The sequence below is a fragment of the Triplophysa dalaica genome, chromosome 13 (assembly GCF_015846415.1).
Source record: "Triplophysa dalaica isolate WHDGS20190420 chromosome 13, ASM1584641v1, whole genome shotgun sequence".
NCBI classification, from domain to species: domain Eukaryota; kingdom Metazoa; phylum Chordata; class Actinopteri; order Cypriniformes; family Nemacheilidae; genus Triplophysa; species Triplophysa dalaica.
The window spans coordinates 20,163,386-20,184,460 of NC_079554.1; the positions used below are offsets into that span (position 1 = coordinate 20,163,386).

Consider the following 21,075-nt stretch of genomic DNA (forward strand, 5'->3'; position numbering starts at 1 on the left):
CTGCAAAGTATACAGAACAAACAGCACATTGTTGACATAAATTATACATAAATCCAGGAAGAAATACAAATAGAGTAAACAAAAAACAAACAAAAAAATAATAATAATGCGCCTTCGAAATCGACCGAGACGTATCGCACACGTGACGCACCACCCGCTAATTAATATTCATGAGACGTTCCCTCGCTGTAGTGCGATTCGCAGATTGGGCGTTTCTTATAGACCGCACACCTGAGCACCTGGACGGTCACCCGTTTCATTTTCAAGAGGAAAAAACTTCGGATCGAATTCTGGTGAGTGGAACAATCTGTACCGTTTTCAGATTACACACGTATCACGGATTTGTTTGCATTCGTTTGTTTGATGTCACGTATTTGCATAAATTAAACATAATAGCGATATTTGTGATTTAATCAATGCCGTTGTTCATTTTTTTATCGCGCATATTTTACGTTTAATAGAACAAAGTGTAAATAACATCATAATGAACGACGTTATTTATTACAGTAACGTATTTCGTGCTTGTAACATTCACTGCTCTGGTTTTATAGACTTAGGCTGATGTAAATGTCAGATACAGTTAAATATTATATTTGCATGTTAGCCGTGATTTCATATTTCTTAGTTAGATGCGTTGTTTTGTTGCAAATTCCTTTTAAGTCTTAATTTTGTAGATTTATATTCAGTTGAAGTGTCTTGTCTCTCACACTAGGAAGGTGTAAATTCTTTTTGTTCCCTGCGGGCACGTTAACCTTCTCATTTACCAGACTTGCCTTGGGGCTACATAGTTTGCCTTGTTGGTTCAAATAATATCTCTAATCTGAAGCCAAGTCAAGTCCCTTCTTTACGTTCTTGAGTAAATGTGGATAAACCTGATTTTAAAGTCTTACTGAGCTTTCAGCAGCAACCCTATCAAGATGATAAAGACACAAGCTTACGTTTTATGAAGTAAAAAAGAAAACATAATGCATAGTTTACAAAGCATAATCTGAATATGTTATTGTTTCTTTAAAGTCTTGGGCTGTGCTGTTTATTGGTGTTTAACCATAACAATAACATGATGAGTTTGTGAGTCATACTGTTGGTCTTCACTGCCTTTGGTCTTGTCTCTGCTTGTCAGGAATGTTAAAAGCTGAAGTGGCTCTTGTTCTGAAATCACATCCCTCCTCCGCCCTGTGTCTGTTAGTGCGTCTCTCTATTGGGTGACTTCACTGTCAGGGTTCATTGTCATTTCGTTCACTTAAAGAAAAGATAAACCCATTTTTTTTATTTCTGTCATCATTTACTCACCATTAGATTGTTCCAAACCTGTATAAATGTCTTTGTTCTGCTGAACACAAAGGTAAATATTTGGAAGAATACCAGTAAGCAAGCATACAGATCTCATCCCCCTTTACTTCCATGGTAGGGAAAATAAAAAACTATGGAAGTAAATAGGGGATGAGATCTGTTTGGTGACTGACATTCGTCCAATTATCTTCCTTTGTTTAACATAGAGTTCACAAAAAAATGTCGCATTTCGCATTGATAGACTTGCACTGGCTTTAGGCTTAGTTGTGTTTGTCTGTGACTGCAGGCAGAATCATGGTCACTGCAGCAGAATACGGACACAACTCTTGGGAGCTCAGCATCCAGGTGGACCAGCATGAGGGAGATGAGGGGATGAAGTTTAAATTACGGGTTAAGGGGGATCTCCACATCGGAGGTCTCATGCTGAAACTGGTGGAAAAGATCAGTGAGTAATTTTCTATGTTTTTTTATGTTTGTAAAAGAATCATTCTGAGTTTAAGACGGCATTGGAAATGAAATTGCGTTTTTGTTGACTAATGCCCGTATGATGTAAAACTGGAATCTACATTTAAAGTGACACATATAGTGATATTTGGCTTATGCTGTTAGGCTGCAACAATGTAAAACAGAAACAGAAGTAGAATACACTATATAAACAAAAAAATGACATCCCGCAAAAACAACAGCCATCAAAACAGATTTTAACTTTGATACTACATTTTTGATAAAATACATTATTAAGCCATAACTTCAAAAATTGCGGCTCTTCTACGCCAGTTAAGCAATTTAAAGGAATTATCAATTAAACCCTGTTTAAAGCTCTTTATACTAGGATAGTTTGGTAAGCCTGAAACTGGTTGAAAAAATGAAACCACAGTCAGACTCAGAAGTCATGGGGAACCCCATAAAAATATGATAAAGAACAAAAAGTAGCTACATCCTTCCACATGAAAAGATAAAAGTCCTGCATCTCTCACTGGTCCTGTTGACTGAATTTCAGTCTGGTCTGGTTTTAATGCACAGGTACACCCATGTTTGCCTTGCATACCTATGAATGGCCTCAAACTTAGTACTATTGTTCTTTAACACAGGTGTTGTTTGCTGACACAGGGTCTGAAGTTCACTGTTCGAGTGTGTCAACCAGAGAGAAAGATCCTGGTTTACTACAGTCTCATCCGTTGACCCAGTTACTAATCATTATGGTTGTTCTTTAGGTCTTATATTTGCAATAGTTATACCTGAATTGCGATGACCTGTTTATATTAAACTTCAAAATAGATGAATCATTATGAGCACTCCATGTGCTGTAAATCTGAAGTGAGTTAGATGATAGTCACTATAGACGGATATGAGTATAGGGTTGTACTGTATATAGTAGTGATGTCATAAAAACTGGCATACACCTTTGATTAGTTTCACAATGTTTGTACAACTCGGCGGAAACTAGTTTGAACTAATTTTGTCTGGTTTAAAAGTATGGTTGTAGTTTGACTATAATAAACCACCGTTCATAAACCAAGTTTTTATATATTATATGTGTAATAAAAGTGATTTAGGAATACTGACCTTCTCAAAGCCAAATAAGACATTTTTATGAAAAGACATATAACTTGACTGTCTAATAAAACAACACTTCCTGAGATCCCGAAACGTGTTGTGAACACGGTATTATATTAGGTGTAAAAAGATGCCAGTTTTAAAAACGCCCCTTTTGTCTTGTCATCCTATATTATCTATTTATGTAAGTTGTGCGAGCTCATTCTCCATCTTCTATAAAAGACAAAGAACTTCTAAAACAACTAATGAACCTGAATCTCTTTTCTCGTCGACATTGGAAGTTTGCATTAAATGAGTTAAGTTAAAAGTTAAATGCGCGTGCGCACACCGTCCGTGCCGTGCACACAGACATTGTTTACGTCTTTTATGTGTGTTTTATCTTTTTGTGTGTATATATTTAAAATGAAGCAGGAAGCTGCAATCCAGTAAGTATAACTTACAAAATCGTGTTTTAATATTTATGAAGTCTTTCGTATTTTATTAAGATTCATTTTTAAAGTTAAACGCATATTATGTCAATTAAAATTGATATTTAAAAGAAACAATGTGAATGTAATAATAAAATATTTATTAGGCTTGAAAAGAACATCTATTTTATTACCTTATTACTATCATGGGAAACTAGTCTAAAGGTGTGTGATGTCATCTGTGTGTTTGACATGGGTGTGCTGCCGATGTTCTCACATGATGTTGTGCTGTTTGACAGAGGCCCCTCAGGACTGGTCCGATCATGCCATCTGGTGGGAACAGAAGAACTGCTGGCTGCTTAAAACCCACTGGACTTTGGATAAATATGGAGTCCAGGCAGATGCTGACCTGCGTTACACACCACAACACAAACCCCTCTGTCTCCAGCTGCCGAACATGAAGACCATCGTACTTCCTGTTAGCTTTTCTGGTGTGGTCTTCAGGGCGGTAGCTGAGATTTGCAAAGCGCTCAGTAAGTGCACGTGGACATTATTACATTTGTATTGTATTTTAAAATGTGATATTTCCATCTTAATATGAAATACACGATAAGTATGTTATTGTGTTGCCTTTACTCTGGATATTTTGAAGTAGAACTAAAATATCAGACCATTGACGTATGAGCCTAAAAAAACGAAAAAGTTGATTTTTAACATTAAACGTTTGTCAAAGTGCGTGTAATTTCTTCACCACATATATCACAAAACAGAATAACAAAAAGTGACACCAGCCAATGGAAAACATTTTTGTTGTAGTTACTTATCCACGAAAAAAAATGTAAACACAGAAAAAAAATTGTTTTTAAACATTAAATTTGTTCATGTTCCATGATTACTCAAAGATGGAAATGTTGAATGTACTTTCTTTACTAAACTGTTTATCTTTTCTGTCTCTGTTGTTCACAGACATTAGAAGATCCGAAGAACTTTCTCTCCTGAAGCCACCAGATGATCATAAGAAGAAGAAAAAGAAGAAAGAAAAGGGCGTAGATGAGATCTTAAACATGGACATAACCAGCGGCATGGCGGGAGGTATTTATGCGCTCTTTGTTTTTTTAACACAAATGAGGATTTTCAATGAAGAATTTACAAGTTGGCATTTTTACTTGCTGTAGGAGCCCTTGGTCTGTACAGTAAAACCATGACTCCGACCTATGACCCAGACAGTGGGTTGCCTGCGAATGCCACCAGTGTGTGGTTTGGAGGGAGTCCTCTTACAGTCAGCCAGCCGAACCTGCCACCTGAGGAACTGGCCAAACTATACAAGCCTCTTACCATGGAAGAAAAAGCGGCCATTAACGCTGGGTAACACATGAACTGAGTTTACCATACATCACAGTATTTATCATAATGTAGAAGAAAGTAAAATTAAGTCCTCAAGTCTAATAAAACAAGAAAGATTTTTAACAGATTCTTCTGTCTGATGAGTTGTAAACAAGTCAGTATATCTAAACATTCGCCGTGGAAAAATCTTGGATTTTGTCTTTTTATTATATTGCTGATACCACAGTTTAATGAAATCATTAGGCCACATAAAGGCTCTGATATACCAAGCCATGTTCTGTCAGGTAAATGTGAGTTCTCTTTGTATTTCAACACAATATACTTCTGTCAAGTGCAAAAGAATCACTTGCTGACTGTAACCAAGCTTTTGTCTTCAGGTGGCTGGATTCATCGCGCTCGCTGATGGAACAGGGCATCCAGGAAAACGACAGACTCCTGGTGCGATTCAAGTACCACTGCTTCTTTGACCTAAACCCAAAGGTGAGAGATGAATGAAGTGAAAACTAGATTAGCATTTCCCTTTGGAGACATTTGGAAATTTCTTGATTTGTAAAGATGATATATGAATAAAGTAAATGACTAAATTGTTTATTGTTATTTAACATTAGTAAATGCATTAGAAAACAATGAACAGTTTAGTTTTTCAGCGTTTATTAATCCTTGGTAGTGTTAGTTCATGTCAATATGGTTATTTATGTTAGTTCATGATGCATTGACTAATGTTAACAGTGACAACTTACATTTGAATAATGTATAGTAAAAATTTACATGAACTAGGATTAACAAATGCTTTATTAGTATCAGGGGGGTAATTTCCACTGGGACAGGGGAGCCATATGTCCCCCTCACTTTTCAAAATCCTGTTTGTGTCCCCCTCACTTTTAAATTTGTTTGTAATGAATATTTAACCACACCATGATCGACACGTTGAAGTACTAAGACTGAGCATTACACAGAGAGTCGGTCTGTGTTGATCCGCGTGCACAGTCTAACAATAGATCATTGATAGATTGTTTTTCATCACTTTTTTAAAGTTAGAATTAAATAGAAATTTGTTTTTTATGTGGTCATTGTTTCGGTAGGCTATGTTAAGCTGTTTCCTTAAAATGGACTTCTATGGGGAAGAAACGCGTAACCGGTGATTTATTACTTCTTCTGTTTAATAAGGACTCGTTCTTTTAACAGTTAGTTTTTATGACAAGGCTTGACAGTGGGCTTCCCTGGTCGTTGTTTAGATACGTTAAACCTCATTAAATATTTTAGAAAGTCATCCGGCTTGTCTCCTTCCGACCGCAGATTCAAGTTTTACAAGCCATGTTTTCCTCCGTTTCTCAATCAATACTGGCATTTTTCCCCTTCATGAACATCAAATTTGCTACACAATGAAAACACCTTTTGGTTTCATGGTTTATTCAATTTAAACAATCAAAAACAACGCAAAACACAGGTATTTTGAATTTGTGATAGGATTCAAATCAAAAACATATTTTCTCCTGTTTCGTGTCCCCTCCACTTCTCAAACCAAAGTTACACATTACATTTACATTTAGGCATTTGGCAGACGCTTTCATCCAAAGCGACTTACATTGGTTTATCCTATACATTTTACATAGGTATTTGCAATCCCCTGGGATCTAACCCACAACCTTGCGTTGTTAACGCAATGCTACCACTGAGCTACAGGAAAGCTACACCTTTGTTACAAGTTACACCTTTGATTAGAATTGTTCATTGTTAGTTCATTTTCGTTAAGCATTAACAATTTGGTAATAAACAGCACTGTAATAAGGTTCAATTAAAAGGAAGGAAGGAGACAGGAACCGGCAAACATTTAAACATTTAATAAAACAATTGAATAATATAGAGCCGGCAGCCCCTCACGGATGATCACCGGCGACACACACAAACCAAACTAAAAGCCCGGCCTGGTCCTCTCTCGTCAGCAGTCCCGTCGCTCGTCCTAATGCTCCTAATCTCCTGCATGAGATATGCGTGACCCCGCCTCACGGCTCCCGTCCTGACAACAAGCACCTTAATGTAAAGTGTTACCAGTAAATGATGTTTGGTGTGATAGTTTGGTGTGTTAATGAGTATACAGTAATTATAATATTAAGTAACGGATAAAGACATCAGTAACCGTGTGTTTGTGTTTCTAGTATGACGCTGTGAGAATCACACAGTTGTATGAACAGGCTCGCTGGGCCATATTGCTGGAGGAGATCGACTGCACCGAAGAAGAGATGATAATGTTTGCTTCTCTGCAGGTACATGCTCGCAATGTTATACGTCACTCCATTAACATGTTGCTTATGAGCATCAAACTATTTGCTACGAGATTTCTTCATCCTATCTCAAACGTTATTTATGTACAGTATATGTATCTCTGGGGCTTTGAGACATCCAACTTTACTTTATGTAAACGTGCTTTTAATTTGCAAATCTCTTTTTTTAGTATCACATCTGTAAATTGACTTTGTCAGTGGAGCCACTAACGCAATCCGACGAGCCAGAGATCGATGAAGTGGAGGCCGCTCTGTCAAACTTGGAATTCACACTAGAAGGAAGAAACGCTGAGAAGATCCTGGTATCTATAAGTCAATGATATTATTCGTTTTTTAAGGATATTCTTTAAGATCTGGTCGGAAGGGATAGATGACCCAAAAATGACTTACTCTCTAGGTGTTCTGAACCTGTAAACATTTCTTTGTTTGGTTGAACACTGAGAAAGATATTTGGACGAATTTGTAACCAAACAGTTCTTGGAACCCATTGACTACCATCGTAGGAAAAATTAAAATGGTTGTCAACAGTGCCCCAGAGATGTCCTACATTTTTCAAAATATCTTCTTTTGTGTTCATCAGAACAAAAATGTATACAGGTTTGGAAGGTGAGTAAATGATGACAGAATTGTTATTTTTGGGTGAACTATCCCTTTTAAAACGAAATTTAGATGCTTATAGCATTTGTTTTATTTTTAACCAGCTGAGATGGAGAGTACTGTCATAAATTTCAAATGTAGACTTTAATGTCCATCCAATCGCTTTCAAAATAAACGTTTGTGTTTACACAATATATGTATGGTTCATTGTGCATATTCATTTTGTATTTATAGAAACATATACATTCATGCATATTTTTAAGAAAAATATAAAAATTTATAAACATTTAAAGATTATTGAAATGATTGGTAAATATTTATAATACTTGTCAATATTTCCTAAATATGTATACATGTGTATGTGTTCATGAATAAGCACAAACTTTTATTCTGGATTCGATGAATTGTTAGACAGCCCTAGATTAGGACACTGATGTAATGAATATTTTTAATAAACATAACACTGTGTTAACTTTACATTTTTGCTCTCACAGGAAGATATTACAGACATTCCAAAGCTGGAAGATACACTTAAATTGTTTAGGTGAGTTTTTGAGATCGCATAAGGATTGTTGAAGAATGTGGGCATTCATGCTGAATGTCTGTCAATAGGCTGTGTCGTGTTTGTCTAATTAAACATATGTTCACATTTTTTTCTCTACAGGCCCAAACGATTGACATTAAAGCCGTTTAAGGAGTACTGGTTTGTTTTTAGGGATACCACTATTTCCTATTACAAAAACAAAGATTCTGCTAATAAAGAACCCATCGAGCAGCTTCATCTACGAGGTGAGTAATCGGCCAATCAGAGAGAAGATACGGATAATCTAATTAAGTGTGATAACGCGTCTCATTAAATTGTACAGGATGTGAGGTCATCCCTGATGTCAATGTGACAGAGAGAAAGTTCGGTTTGAAGCTTCTGCTCCCGGTGGCCGACGGGATGAACGAGGTTTATATTCGCTGTGAAAACGTGAGTTCGTTGATCTCAACCTTCTCTTGAGTTGCAAGCGTTATGTTTAATGTGCACATCCGAAATAAATACTCTTCGGGTAACGATACTGTATTATGTTGTTTTAGTTCAAGATGCAAACATTAAGCATTTCTTGGTGTTTCGATTTTTTTAACATTTCTCCTCCAAACAGGAAACGCAGTACGCCAGGTGGAAAGCTGCCTGCATTCTGGCCTCCAAAGGCAAGACAATGGCGTACAGCTCATACCGCACAGAGGTGAAGAAAATCCAGTCTTTCCTTCAGATGAAGAGTTTAGCGCCCCCTCCTGGCCAGGCAGCACCTGATGTGGAGTCCATGGAGATGAACGCAGAGTGTTTCGTTTCTCCTCGATACACAAAGAAGTACAAACCGAAACAGGTAACATGACAGTTTTGGAACAATTCACACAAGAAGTCATCATACGTTGATTTATAAGACCCAGAATATTCACATTTATTCTTGTTTCAGCTAACCTCACGAATTTTGGAAGGCAATCACAATATTTCCCAGCTTTCTCTTATGGAGGCCAAAATGCGTTTCATCCAAGCATGGCAGTCCCTGCCGGAGTTTGGCATCAAGTATTACATAGTCAGGTACGTCCCTCATTACACAACGTTCCCGGTTGTGTTTCTGGATTTGGTTGTGCACCCTGGAAACATTATGTTAAATAATTCAAAGAATTTCTCTTTGTTTTTTGTACGCACAGATTTAGAGGGATCAAGAAAGACGAGATTCTGGGAATTTCCTACAACAGAATGATTCGCATTGACATGTCCAGCGGTCTGCCGGTAACCACCTGGAGGTTCGCCAACATGAAACAATGGAAGGTCAACTGGGAGATCCGACAGGTAAATAATCCCTTGCGATGTTTAGCAGTTTACAGCTTCCTTAAGTGTGCCAAACCTCATTTTAATCTGTCTGTGACTGCTTTACTTTTGGCAGTTGTCAAGAAAGCCTTGATTTGTGTCTGTGGCTTTGCCCAAATGAAATACAGTCTGTGATTGTTTTCTTTCTGATTTGTAACAGGTGGAATTTGAATTTGATCAGAACGTGTCGGTGGCTTTCTCGTGCCAAAGCTGTGACTGCAAAGTGGTTCACGAGTATATTGGAGGATACATTTTCCTTTCAACCCGCTCAAAGGACCAAAATGAAACCTTAGATGAAGAACTTTTCTATAAACTTACAGGAGGTCAAGAATGACCATATCATCACTAGATATGAAATTTTCTAAAATGCATGTACATTACTATATTATGCTATTTTTCAGTGTCTGGTCCCTTGTCATTTGTATATAGTTCACAGCACACTTTTCCTTACATCAATCGTGATTGAAATGATATACTGTGGGTTTAGATGTAACTATAGTAGATTTCTTTTAAGGTTTGGTTGCAAATTATTTTTACAGTTTATAATTCTTCTGAAAGTTTAATGTCCAGTTGGTTTACAACATAAACATGTCCAAGTAGCTTTTTATGCGATTTTATGTTCATTGCCTTTGTTTAACGTACAATTAAATAGTTATTTGATTTTGAGGTCCAGTTTTGGGTTTAGGATTTTTTCTGGTTTTAGTTTTAAAGGTATATATTTTTTAGTGATCAGTATTGTAAGTACGTTTTAATATTTACTACTAATAGTCAAGCAAAATAAATAAAAACGTGTTTATTTAAGAAATAAAAAAGGTGTTTGTTCGTTTACCATATCGTTTTTTTATTTAATAGGATTTTAGTTTAGATGAAAAAACAATTGTAACATACCAGGTAATAAGAGATTACCATATTCATATTTACATATTAAACAATTTGGGAAACAATTATAGTACAGTGTTTTCTGCCATCGGCCAATGCTCCTGTCTGTGACCAAAGATCCTTTAAGAGAAGTCTTCGCACTAGGTAGCCATATTCGCACCCCAACGAACCACATTCGCTCGCTAAGGACAAGATCACCATAAAACAACATGTTTAAGACCAACAATAAAGCCTGACATCAACCGCACACTGACATTTGTCCTCTTAGCTCAAATTTCGCGTAACAATTAACAATAGCTTCTATCCATTTGGCCCAGTTGCTGCGCATGTACAATATTTTATGTTTTATATTCGCATGTACAATAGTTGTCAATTCCGTCATCGTCTCGAACGATTGATGATTGGTTGGCTACTTTTCACAAAAAGACGGAATTCATTCCGTCACTTTTCACCAATTATAGGGATAAAACTGCGGCGCCTTGTTAATGTGTATAGTCTTTGGTTAGTCACTGAATATCAGCGATAGATTAATCGGCCTGTTTGAGCAGGAAGTGACAGTACACACGTGTGAAGAAGAGCATCGCCTGAATGAAATGCTGTCGTTGCTAGTCACTTAAATTTCCACATTAGTGTTGTGTTTAAGTGTGAAGTCGTTTCTAAACATCCTGTCACCGAGGATTGTCCTCATAGTTGCGGTAAATGGCGGATTGTGTAGAAGACAGTGATGAGGAGAGCAGAATCAGTTATGGAGATTATATTGTGCTGAAGAGAGGAGAGGTCTTCAAATCTGTGCAGGTCGAGAATAAAAAGTGAGTTTGAGTGATGATTTACGACTACAAACTTTACATTTATTAAATATCACCCTTCGTATAAATCTAGTTTTGCAGATTGTACGGACAAGGTCTTAATGATCTAAATACAGTGAGGTCCAATGAGACCAGATTGAAGAAGTTTTAAATTGTTTAAAAAGTCAAATTGTCTTGCTTAAGATCACGTATTTCATCATTTCTAAGTGTTGCAATAATGCATCCCATTTTCAAACTAACGTTTTTACTGATACTTATTATGTGAATACTTGTTCAATGAATCACTAAATTTGTAATACAAATATGAAAAAAAGAAAGGTTAAAGACTTCTGGATATTTGTGAGGTAAATACAATTTATTTGTCATGCACAACATGTTTTGCATATTAAAATGCTTAATGTGAGTTTAGCTTTTTTTCAAAGGAGCTTGTCAGAAAAAGTTTATTCAGACATAAAGAAATGTTACATAGATGCATGGAATTGCATTTTTTTGACAAAATTGTTTTACAAAGTATCTTGTATTATAAGATGACTGTTGACATACGTGTCTGTTTGTTGTGTTTTGTACAAGAAAGGTGATTTTTGAGAAGCAATGGTTCTTCTTGGACAATGCAGTCGGTCAGCTGTACGGGACAATATTTGAAATTGTAGCCGGTGGTTCGCTCCGAGTGAAGATGGTGAAGCGTGCCGGGAGCTCCTTGAATAATGATGGTATGGATCCGTGATGCTGCGATCGGTTTAAAAGGTTGAATTTTGAAGTGAAGTTTGTATTTTTCTCCTGTTGTAGATTCAAAGGAAGCAGGCCAAGATAACAGACACATAATGGATGACGGCAGATCACAAAAACTGACCAGAGATGATATCGAAACGCTGAAAGAGCAAGGGTTAAAGGGCCAGGTGTGTACCGTACTAAACTCCGAGAAGTCATTTGTGTAAGAAACTTAAGAACACTTCTTAATCAACCTGGATTTCTTGAACCTCTTAAGGAGATTGTTCAGCAGCTCATAGACAACAGCACGACATTCAAGGACAAAACTGAATTCGCTCAGCAGAAATACATCAAGAAGAAAAAGAAAAAGTGAGATCAGTTTATTTTCATGGTGAATATTATCCAGCGCTCACAAAATGTTGGTGGGGTTGTCATTTTTCTCTTCTTAATCACACAGGTATGAAAGCGATATTACATTTCTAAAACCCTCAACTCGACTCCTTGCCATGATGTACCACGGCAGAGAACCTGGAAAAATATGGTATGTCAGAAGAACCATAACTATATAAGTGCGTTTGAAATGTCAGAATATAAATGCTAATCTTCTTGTGCACTTTGTAGTCACCTGCGCTATGATACTTTGGCACAAATGCTCACTTTGGGTAACATCCACGCTAGCAGTAAGATCATTGTTTTTGAGACCTGCGCCGGACTCGTTCTTGGTTCTGTGATGGAGAGAATGGGAGGTAGTCACACATCTTGTTTATCTTCCCTGTCTAATTAAAATCAAAAGCATTCTTGCATCGTTCGTTTGAACCTGTGTCAGTCTCGCCGCATTATGTTAATGTTATGTGTCCGTCTCTCAGGTTATGGCTCAGTGATTCAGGTGTATCCCGGTGGTGGGCCGACCAGAGCCGGCATGGAGAGTTTCGGTTTTCCGTCATCCTTCCATGACACGCTGCACGATTTTCCAATGTGTAAAGTAAACGCTCTGCTGGCGGGAACTCTGGATTTATCAGAGAAGGACACGGACTCTCGGACAGATGGGAGCAGGGACGGACGGTTGGACTCTTCTCGGGAAACCTCAGGTGTGTTTCAGGAAGGGAACACAGAACCTCAGCGCATGGAAGTCAGCATTGACCCGGAAGAGGAAGTGAAGAGAGCAGAGAGGGAAAAACTGAGAGAACAGAGGGTACGAGTTTTTCATTGATCCTACTATGATCGGCTGTTTTTGCAGTTACGATGCTTTAGAAATGTACAGATTCCTCAATCTGGTTTAATTTATCTGCTTATGTTTACACATTTTGTTGTTTTAAAGGGGTCATATGACACGGCTAAAACAAATATTATAGTTTGTTTTAGTTTGTAATGCAATGTGTATACACGATTTCAGGTTCAAAAGCGCTGTATTTCCACATACCGTGCTTGTTTGTATCTTTTCTTTGCTCTGCCTCTCTGAAAACTGCTCTGAAAAGCGAGGTGTGCTATGATTGGCCAGTTAACCAGTGCTTGGTGATAGGTCGAATACTGCAAGCGTGTGACGGAAATGTAGCGCCTCTTACCATATTTGGAACATATCAGATTCGCCCACCTTACTTGCGTAGAGATTCGCTTTTAGACGGGATGCATCTTTTCTTCATCTTTTCTTCTTGCAGTTTTAAATGTCTAATACATGCATGGGAAACTCATAATAACACGCCAAATACACAGACACGGATTTCACGCCATATGCCCCCTATAACCTAGTCGTAGATTTTGTTGTTTTTATCAAGATAAAATTATTTAAAACTATAGTATTTCAAACAAAAAAGTGAAAGAAACGTTTAAATATTTATATTACTTAAAATGATTTGTCAATATTAATCATATTGAAATTAATATTAAGTAAATCATTTTACAATTATAAGTGTCAACTTTGGACAAAATATTGTTCCAGATTTCTACTCGATGTGCGAAAAACCAACCAAACAAGATTCTCTTGCTCGTGCGTACTGTGTTGGACATGAAAAACAGATAGAGCAGTTCGAGTGTGAAAAGCAGGATTTAATTAATTCCACAGGGCCAATTTCATGAGTACTGGTCCAAATCAGAGAACATTCAAGACTTTTGTTTAATTAACGTTTCTGAATCCTACAGGCACAAGAAAAGAAAGTGAAGATGGAGGAAAGGAGGAAAAAACTGACCTCTGCTTCTGCACTGCTGCAGGGTCAAGATGCAGATGGGTATGTATTTTCATATATCAGGGATTTTAATACTCATTCAATTTCAATTTATTCTGTATTAGTTCAGTATATAAATTCAATGAGATTTATTTGTTTTAGTTCTTTTCAGTTTCAGTCATATGTTATTTTGGTAAGCTGCTGCAAGGGATGCTCAACCCGCTAGTTGTTTGTTTCAGGCTGGTCATTGCTAGTCGTTTCCATCCTTGTCCTGTGTTAATGCGTCTGCTCAAGTTTGTAGCACCATCACGGCCGTTCGTAGTGTACTGCCAGTACAGAGAGGTAAGAACGTCTAACTCCTTTAGTTATAACATAAAGAAAGATGCATCTATGTATAATTTGTATTTATTAATCGTGTGTTATTAAGCGTGTCAGCCACAAAAGGATGCATCCCTTTTTTTTGAGTCCGCTATTCTTTGAAAAGCTACGATTCTGTATGTGTGCATAGTCCAATACAAATCAAATTGTGTTATTTTACTTAAAAAATATATATACTAAGCAAGTGCACTATGCTGTGATGATTAGCTGTCAAGTGTTGTATGAATGTTGGGTGAATCTACTTGGTTTGAATCCAATGAACCTGAAGTCTGGATTTGTCCGGGGTTTAGCATGTGATCTCTCTCCCACAGCCTCTGATCGAGTGTTACACAAAGCTCAGGGAACAATGTGGAACCATAAACCTCAGATTAACAGATTCCTGGCTCAGGCATTACCAGGTAATTCCTCCTTTCTGTCTCACATCACAAGTTAATGTTGTTGACACTGTGGGTGTCAGTTTGCAGAAGACTGTAAAAATGCACATGTACAATGCATCTCATATCATTCACCTAGAATTTGTATTTAATTTTCCAGGTGCTGCCCAACAGAACCCATCCACTGCTGCTCATGAGCGGAGGCGGCGGGTATCTCCTGTCCGGGATCACGGTTGCCAAATCTGTTACACAACAGAAATCGGAGGAGCCAGCTGCCAAGAGGCTGAAACTGGATGTGAGCACTCCGTCATGTGAAAGCTCGACCTAACAGCTTAACTTAAGAGGAGATCACACATTCAGGCACTGAGCACTGAATGTGATGTTCTGATTTGTGTTTACCTGGAAAATGTCTGAATGTTTTAAAAGGATCAAAATGACCCCGTAACATGCCGCATTATTTTCTGTATCGGTTCCAATAGTTAAAGGTCATTTTTTTATTTTTGTTTTTGTCTTATTTATTTTTAGGATAGATTTTTTCAGCATCATCAAGTTTTGTTCAGGAATAGGTTTAGTAAACCATTGCATAAGCAAACACTAAATTGTGTTTTTATCATTTGTTTGAAAGGTACTGATAACCACATTTATCAGCGTTGGTCCCATAACAACACATTTTATTAGATGCAAACAGTCAGGAATGCAGAGAATCTATTATAGGCCACCGGCAATTGTAAAACATGTACTGAAACTTGAACATCGAGTAGCATGCGGTTAAAGCCTTCATTTGCATTTCATATTATACAGGCATTTTGTTTTCTGTGATCTTTTAGGATAAGCAATAAAGACAAAAGATATCACCAAGCATACAGTTTTACTTCTACACTGTTTTCTTGTACCTCACTTTCACATTAAATAAACACTGACTCACCAACAGTTAAAGTCTAATACAGTTGTTATAGATTGACATAAAATAATGCGTTCATCTAAAGCATCCCTGGATGACACATGTCAAGCTTATGGGAAACGGGCAGCCGAGGAAGATGATAATGGTTCATGCCTGGTTCTCTTTCATCTGTTGATCCACAGAAGCCAGTTTCTCTAGTTCCTTCTGCTAAAAAAGAAGAGAGACATTTTTTACTACTTATGTCTTTAGGTACATTGCCCTCAACTGGTAATCTTTAACATTTTCCATGTAACACATTTATTAAAGGGATAGTCTACCTTAAAAAATGTATATGTATATTTTTATTATTTACTCCAATGTCATTTTAATTCTATATGACTGACTGACTTCTGCAGAACACAAAATATGCTTTTAAAGAACATTGGAAACCAAACAACACAGGCCCTTGTTGACTTCCATTGTATGGACAAACAACCTCTGAGACATTTCTCAAAATGTCTTCTTTTGTGTTTCACAGAAGAGTCATATACAGACTTAAAATGACATGAGGCTAAATAAATGATAACAGAATCCAATTCTCAGTAGGAATGATACAAAGAAAACATCTGCTGTAATGATGTGAAATGTTGCTCTATGTAGTCCGTTCCAATGTGCTCTTGGAGTAATTGTGATTTCTACATAGTTTCAGCTGAAGACTTATTGACTAATCTCAATAGCTTTGTAATAAGGAAGCGTTTGACAGAAGTGGTCATTGGAGAGATATTGATGTGAGAAGGTTATTACAACCTTTTAAGTCTAAGTCGAGCAGCTGCATTGAAGGAGGGTTACAGCTTACACACATCCTCTCTCTCTCTCTCTCTCTCTCTCTGTCACAACTAATCCATGCTCATCCACACACAAACTGCTTCAGGCAGTGAGTCTGGCCTTGTTTCTTGTCTAAGGAAGCAATTCTGTGCTTGTTATTTGCAGTTAAATCATGCTTTGCGTTTGTCCCTGTGAAGTCCTTGGCATCATAGAGTAATGTTTGTTTTTCTACTGCTCTGTGTTTAGTATTCTCTTAAACAAATTGTCATTTTCATGCTATTGTTTTAAACCTGAATGCTTTGGTCTCTTCTGTCAATTACAAAATATGTTTAGGCTCTTTTCATTCAATAAAATCAAACTGCTTCATAAATGAACAAAAAAGCGCAATGTCCATGCGGTGGTTTTGCGTGAGGGTGCTTCACGATGCCATAGAAGAACCTTTTTTGGTTTCATCAAGAACCTTTAACAACTGAACCTTTTTTCACCAAAAAGCACCTTCTGTGAATCGGAAAGGTTCTTCAGATTAGGAAAGGTAAGAAAGAGATGTTTTTTAAAGAACCTTTGACAGAATGGCTCGCGGTGAAGAACCTTTTAAATACCTTCATTTTTGTAAAGAATGTACAAAAGGTTCTTCACAGCGTTGCCATTGAAGAACCATATTAGGTTCCACAAAGAAATTTCTATTGTTCCGCAAAGAGCCATTCAGTCAAAGATTCTTTAAAGAACCATCTCGTTCTTACCTTTTTATAATCTGAAGAACCTTTTTTTCGCCACAAAGAACCTTTTGTGAGACAAAGGTTCTTTAGATGTTAAAGGTTCTTCATGGAACTATTCAGGCAAAAATGATTTTATAGTATCTTGAAGGCAAGTTTTATACACAGTTTTTATTGTATCATCACTTGTCAAACGTGTCGTGTCAGTTGTGACATCATAATGGTCTCTTCTGTGCATCGTTAATGATCACGACACACCAAGTGCAAATGTTCACAGAAATGTGATATTGTTACACATGTATATTCTGTAATATTTTTTACTTATTTGTACATCTTAAAGCTATAGACATCCTATAAAAGAACAGCATGAATATAAAGCTAAACACAATACATTGTGGGATGCTATTATAAGAGTGATGTCATGTGTCGTTTACTGTACCTCTTCTGGTGTAAGTAGCTTCTGATCATGTGACTCCTGAGAGCCCACGCCCCTTTTGTGCCGAAGCATCTCGGCGACCTCCTCTAGTTTACTGTAGGGATGCTGTCTGCTCTCTTGATTTCTCTTGTACCAGGCTGGATGGTTATATCCTCTGTAAATCCATGGAGAGCGATTGTCGTACACGTCGCCGTTGTTCTGAAGACGTTCCTCTATTTCGTTCTTTTTCTTAGCGAGATACTTCAGGGCGTCCTCCCTTTCCCGCTCCTCATCCTCCTCCTGGCTGGTCGATGGATGTTTCGTTTCTCTCAGCTCTTGAATAATTTTCTCCTCTTCCTCTTCTTCAGGTGAACGGTGCTGGAAGGCTTTCGATGCATCTGTGATCGGTTCCTCATCTTCTAATTCTTCGGAGTCTGAGCGCTTATGATGAAGTTTCTTCTTATGATGGTACCTGTGGGTGGGTTTCCAGTATCGTTTTTCCTCATTTATCTCTTCGGACCCCTCGTCCTCGGATGTCCCGCTGTTTCTTTTGTTGGTGTAAGTTGGGAAGTCTTCTTGACTTCTGTAGTAGTCTTCATCGTCTAAGTCCTCACTTCGCTTGTGGTGCTTTTTCTTGTGGTGGTATCTGTGTGATGGTTTCCAGATTCGCTTCTCTCTGCCCTCTTCTTCATCATCTTCCTCCTCTTGGTTTCGTTTGTGGGTGTAGCTGGGGAAGTCTTCTTGGCTTCTGTCGTAGTCTGGATCTTCACGTTTGTTTTTGCCTGTTAGAAGGTGACTCCTTTTGTACGGGTATGAAGGGAATTCCTCCTGGCTGCGTTCCTCGTCGGGATTCTCACGCTTTTGATGGTGGAAGTTGGAAGAGTGTCTTTTCTGGGGAAATTCCTCTTGGCTTCTATCATCCTCAGTGTCTTTTTTGTATTTGCTGCTTCTTTTGTAGATGTCAGGGAAGTCTTCCTGGCTTCGTTGATCTTCCGGTTCATCAAGTTTTTCTCTGATTCTTCTTTTAATGTAACTTGGAAAATCTTCCTGGCTTCGTTCATCTTCCGGTTCATCAAGATCTTGGCTCATTCTTTTTTTAATGAAACTTGGGAACTCCTCTTGACTTCGTTCATCTTCTGGTTCATCGAGGTTACCTCTGATTCTTCTTTTAATGAAACTCGGGAACTCTTCTTGGCTGCGTTCATCTTCCGGTTCATCGAGATTGTCTCTTATTTTTCTTTTAATAAAACTCGGGAACTCCTCCTGGCTCCTCTCTTCATGCATCTCCTCACGTTTGTCTGCATCAGCTTTGAGTAGATCCTCAATGAGCTTCTCTTTGACTCTAGACTCTGCTCGTGGTCCTTTCTCTTCATGTGTCCGTTCAACAGTGTCCTCATCGCCCGATTTCACTGTAATACGACCTGAGGCTAAATTCAAGGATAGAAATAAATGAGAGCAACACAGTAATACATATCCATGTACACCGTAACTGATTTTTATTCTAGTTCATGGAATCAAGACCATTGAGCCATGCAACAAACACGATATATGAGGTTGGTAATGATAATAAAGACTGTATATTTAAATGGATGATCAAGAAAAAAACGCTTAAGACAATAATGTTTTGATGAATGGATAGATTTGATATTTTAACATGTTGAATATCAAATCCACGTCATTGTAGAATCTGTGAACAATTTCAAGCAATAACTCGCATGATCGAGTCTCCGGTGTGTTCAAGCAGTAAACAAATCAATGTTTCAATGGAGCAAAAAAGAAACACATCACAAACAACAACATACCTGTCTTAAAGATGCTGTTACATTCGGGATGCAGTGGAGTACCGTCTGTTTTATAAAGGGCTTTAGAAAGGATCTGAACCAAACACTTGGTAAGCTGAAAGAAAAGTATTCATCAACTTCCACGACTAGAGAAAGAAATGCATTGTTTCAAAGATAGAGAAGCTATAACATACCATTTCCTCTCTTGCATTCTGCTCAACTGGTATGGACTTCACATCTAGAATTGTACATCAGAGTTTATGAAATATGTGCAAATCCCAATGCTAGTTGTGTTCTCAATCATTTATTATTGATAGCCTATCGTTGAATATGTCATTGTGATGTACTCCTGCAGTAAACTGTCGTGGTGCTGACCGTGGTGCTGAAGTGATTTATTCACATATGATGTATGTGCACGAGGCTCTTACTCACCCGCAGAGAGGAACACAACGAAGGACACCAAAATCACAAACTTCATTTTTTCTGTTGTCAGCGTTGTCTGAAAAGGATTATGTCTTGTTTGCAGCAGAGACAGTCTCCGTCCCGCGTGCTGCAGCTCGGAGCGCGCGATGCGTCTGTGATGCGCGATCAATGGGACACGCAGGATCACAGCTCGTGAGTTCGTGGGCTGCTTGCGTCACGCCCCTTGTGAATCCTCAATGAGACCTTGCTTTAAATGGGCTGTCTGTAACCAAATTGTTTCTGATTTTCCACTTAACCTATAGATTATTTGATTCAGCTCTCGGTTACGCAAATGTAATGCATTTAGCGACATCCTTTATGCGTGACATAAATGTAGGCTACAAGGATTTGATGTCATTGAAGGAAATTAACATGGGTTTTATTTTAGTAAAAGTGTTGTAGTCCCTTTTTGTTTTTGTTTACATTACCATATTAATATCATCAACGTTGTTTCATTTCAAATACCATGAGCTATAGTGAGACAATAACACAATTGTGTTTTACTGTGTTTTTTCTGATAAAAAAATGTATTGTCAAGTTCATTTTTAGGGGTTTTCGGTTGCATAAAATATCTGCTAATCGAAGATATTCTTTTTAGTAACTGTGGGATTTTTAGTAAGGTCTTATGCGTAAAAACGCAGTGTAGAATCTAAATTTTTCTCTATAAGTGTTTTGGTGTGTTGTTTATAACTTTTATAAATGAGAATATTTTTTAAATAAATGGTTTTCTTACAATGTAAAGTAGCTTTAACATCATGAGTGAAAGTAATAGGACTTAAAGGAGTAAGGTAGGATACAATATGAGATATAAAACGTTCTTATTTAATGAAGAGAGATGTCAACAATATCCATTCACTTCATTAACGTTTGTTGATTAAATTGAAAGATTAATCAAATTATGACACTCAATTTAACTTGACATGAGCAATCTTCTTTTATTCATAACTTTGAAACTGCAAACAAATGTTTGGTCCAAAATCCAGCTGAGCCTGAGGTGACTGTGTTTTTGTTTCATGTGTGATAAATAATCAGTGATTTGCACACAAAACCCTTTTATTTGTTTTCTCAAAAACAAATATGCTATTGGTTGAATTGTCAGCTTAAACTGTGATAAATGTTTTTCATTAAGCATTATAAAGTCTCATGAATGATAATGGTATAACCCTATCATGCTGTCTTCACCATGTAGGCCTACTAATGGATATGGAACATGCACTTCTTAACAGCTACATGATACAGGTTTACCCCGTGATTCATCTTTTAACCAGATTAAAATTTGCAGCATCCCAGTATTTATCATGTTTATTGTCAACTATGTCTCTCCCCTGGGAAAAAAGCCGAACCCCAGTGCTGGCATGCT

At 37.5% G+C, this 21,075-nt stretch overlaps 3 protein-coding genes across 4 annotated transcripts; 2 read left to right on the forward strand and 1 right to left on the reverse strand.

Moving 5' to 3' along the window:
- Nucleotides 1-239: 239 nt before the first annotated feature.
- Nucleotides 240-10,002, forward strand: fermt1 (FERM domain containing kindlin 1). The gene is made up of 15 exons (XM_056764411.1): nt 240-293; nt 1,577-1,735; nt 3,554-3,787; nt 4,221-4,346; nt 4,430-4,619; nt 4,976-5,078; nt 6,755-6,862; nt 7,051-7,182; nt 7,972-8,021; nt 8,142-8,266; nt 8,344-8,450; nt 8,623-8,847; nt 8,938-9,062; nt 9,176-9,317; nt 9,496-10,002. Exons 2-15 carry the CDS (start codon nt 1,585-1,587, stop codon nt 9,667-9,669), a joined length of 1,992 nt encoding a protein of 663 aa, XP_056620389.1. The 5' UTR covers nt 240-293; nt 1,577-1,584; the 3' UTR covers nt 9,670-10,002.
- Nucleotides 10,003-10,746: 744 nt separating this feature from the next.
- Nucleotides 10,747-15,493, forward strand: trmt6 (tRNA methyltransferase 6 non-catalytic subunit). The gene is made up of 11 exons (XM_056765308.1): nt 10,747-11,023; nt 11,591-11,730; nt 11,807-11,916; nt 12,006-12,097; nt 12,186-12,269; nt 12,350-12,474; nt 12,595-12,920; nt 13,865-13,950; nt 14,127-14,229; nt 14,577-14,663; nt 14,800-15,493. Exons 1-11 carry the CDS (start codon nt 10,914-10,916, stop codon nt 14,965-14,967), a joined length of 1,431 nt encoding a protein of 476 aa, XP_056621286.1. The 5' UTR covers nt 10,747-10,913; the 3' UTR covers nt 14,968-15,493.
- A 120-nt stretch (nt 15,494-15,613) lies between these two features.
- Nucleotides 15,614-19,833, reverse strand: chgb (chromogranin B). 2 transcript variants are annotated; one of them, XM_056765306.1, is made up of 5 exons: nt 19,686-19,833; nt 19,448-19,491; nt 19,275-19,368; nt 17,497-18,899; nt 15,614-15,744 (listed from the first exon to the last, which is right to left on the reverse strand). In XM_056765306.1, the coding sequence occupies exons 1-5, from the start codon at nt 19,729-19,731 to the stop codon at nt 15,688-15,690; spliced, it is 1,644 nt and encodes a 547-aa protein (XP_056621284.1). In that variant the 5' UTR covers nt 19,732-19,833; the 3' UTR covers nt 15,614-15,687. The 2 variants fall into 2 exon arrangements, with proteins under 2 accessions (XP_056621284.1, XP_056621283.1); XM_056765305.1 differs by having other exon boundaries at nt 15,614-15,747.
- Between the last annotated feature and the right edge of the window lie 1,242 nt (nt 19,834-21,075).

Bases quoted from the DNA above. Each gene is read 5' to 3' on its own strand.
- fermt1 (XM_056764411.1), top strand. From the start codon at position 1,585: ATGGTCACTGCAGCAGAATACGGACACAACTCTTGGGAGCTCAGCATC. The intron at 3,788-4,220 runs GTAAGTGCACGT...TGTTGTTCACAG, and splicing joins TGAGATTTGCAAAGCGCTCA to ACATTAGAAGATCCGAAGAA. The intron at 6,863-7,050 runs GTACATGCTCGC...CTCTTTTTTTAG, and splicing joins TAATGTTTGCTTCTCTGCAG to TATCACATCTGTAAATTGAC.
- trmt6 (XM_056765308.1), top strand. From the start codon at position 10,914: ATGGCGGATTGTGTAGAAGACAGTGATGAGGAGAGCAGAATCAGTTAT. The intron at 11,917-12,005 runs GTGTGTACCGTA...GAACCTCTTAAG, and splicing joins AGCAAGGGTTAAAGGGCCAG to GAGATTGTTCAGCAGCTCAT. The intron at 13,951-14,126 runs GTATGTATTTTC...TGTTTGTTTCAG, and splicing joins CAGGGTCAAGATGCAGATGG to GCTGGTCATTGCTAGTCGTT.
- chgb (XM_056765305.1), bottom strand. From the start codon at position 19,731: ATGAAGTTTGTGATTTTGGTGTCCTTCGTTGTGTTCCTCTCTGCGG. The intron at 19,492-19,685 runs GTGAGTAAGAGC...GTACAATTCTAG, and splicing joins CGTTGTGTTCCTCTCTGCGG to ATGTGAAGTCCATACCAGTT. The intron at 19,369-19,447 runs GTATGTTATAGC...CTTTTCTTTCAG, and splicing joins AGAATGCAAGAGAGGAAATG to CTTACCAAGTGTTTGGTTCA.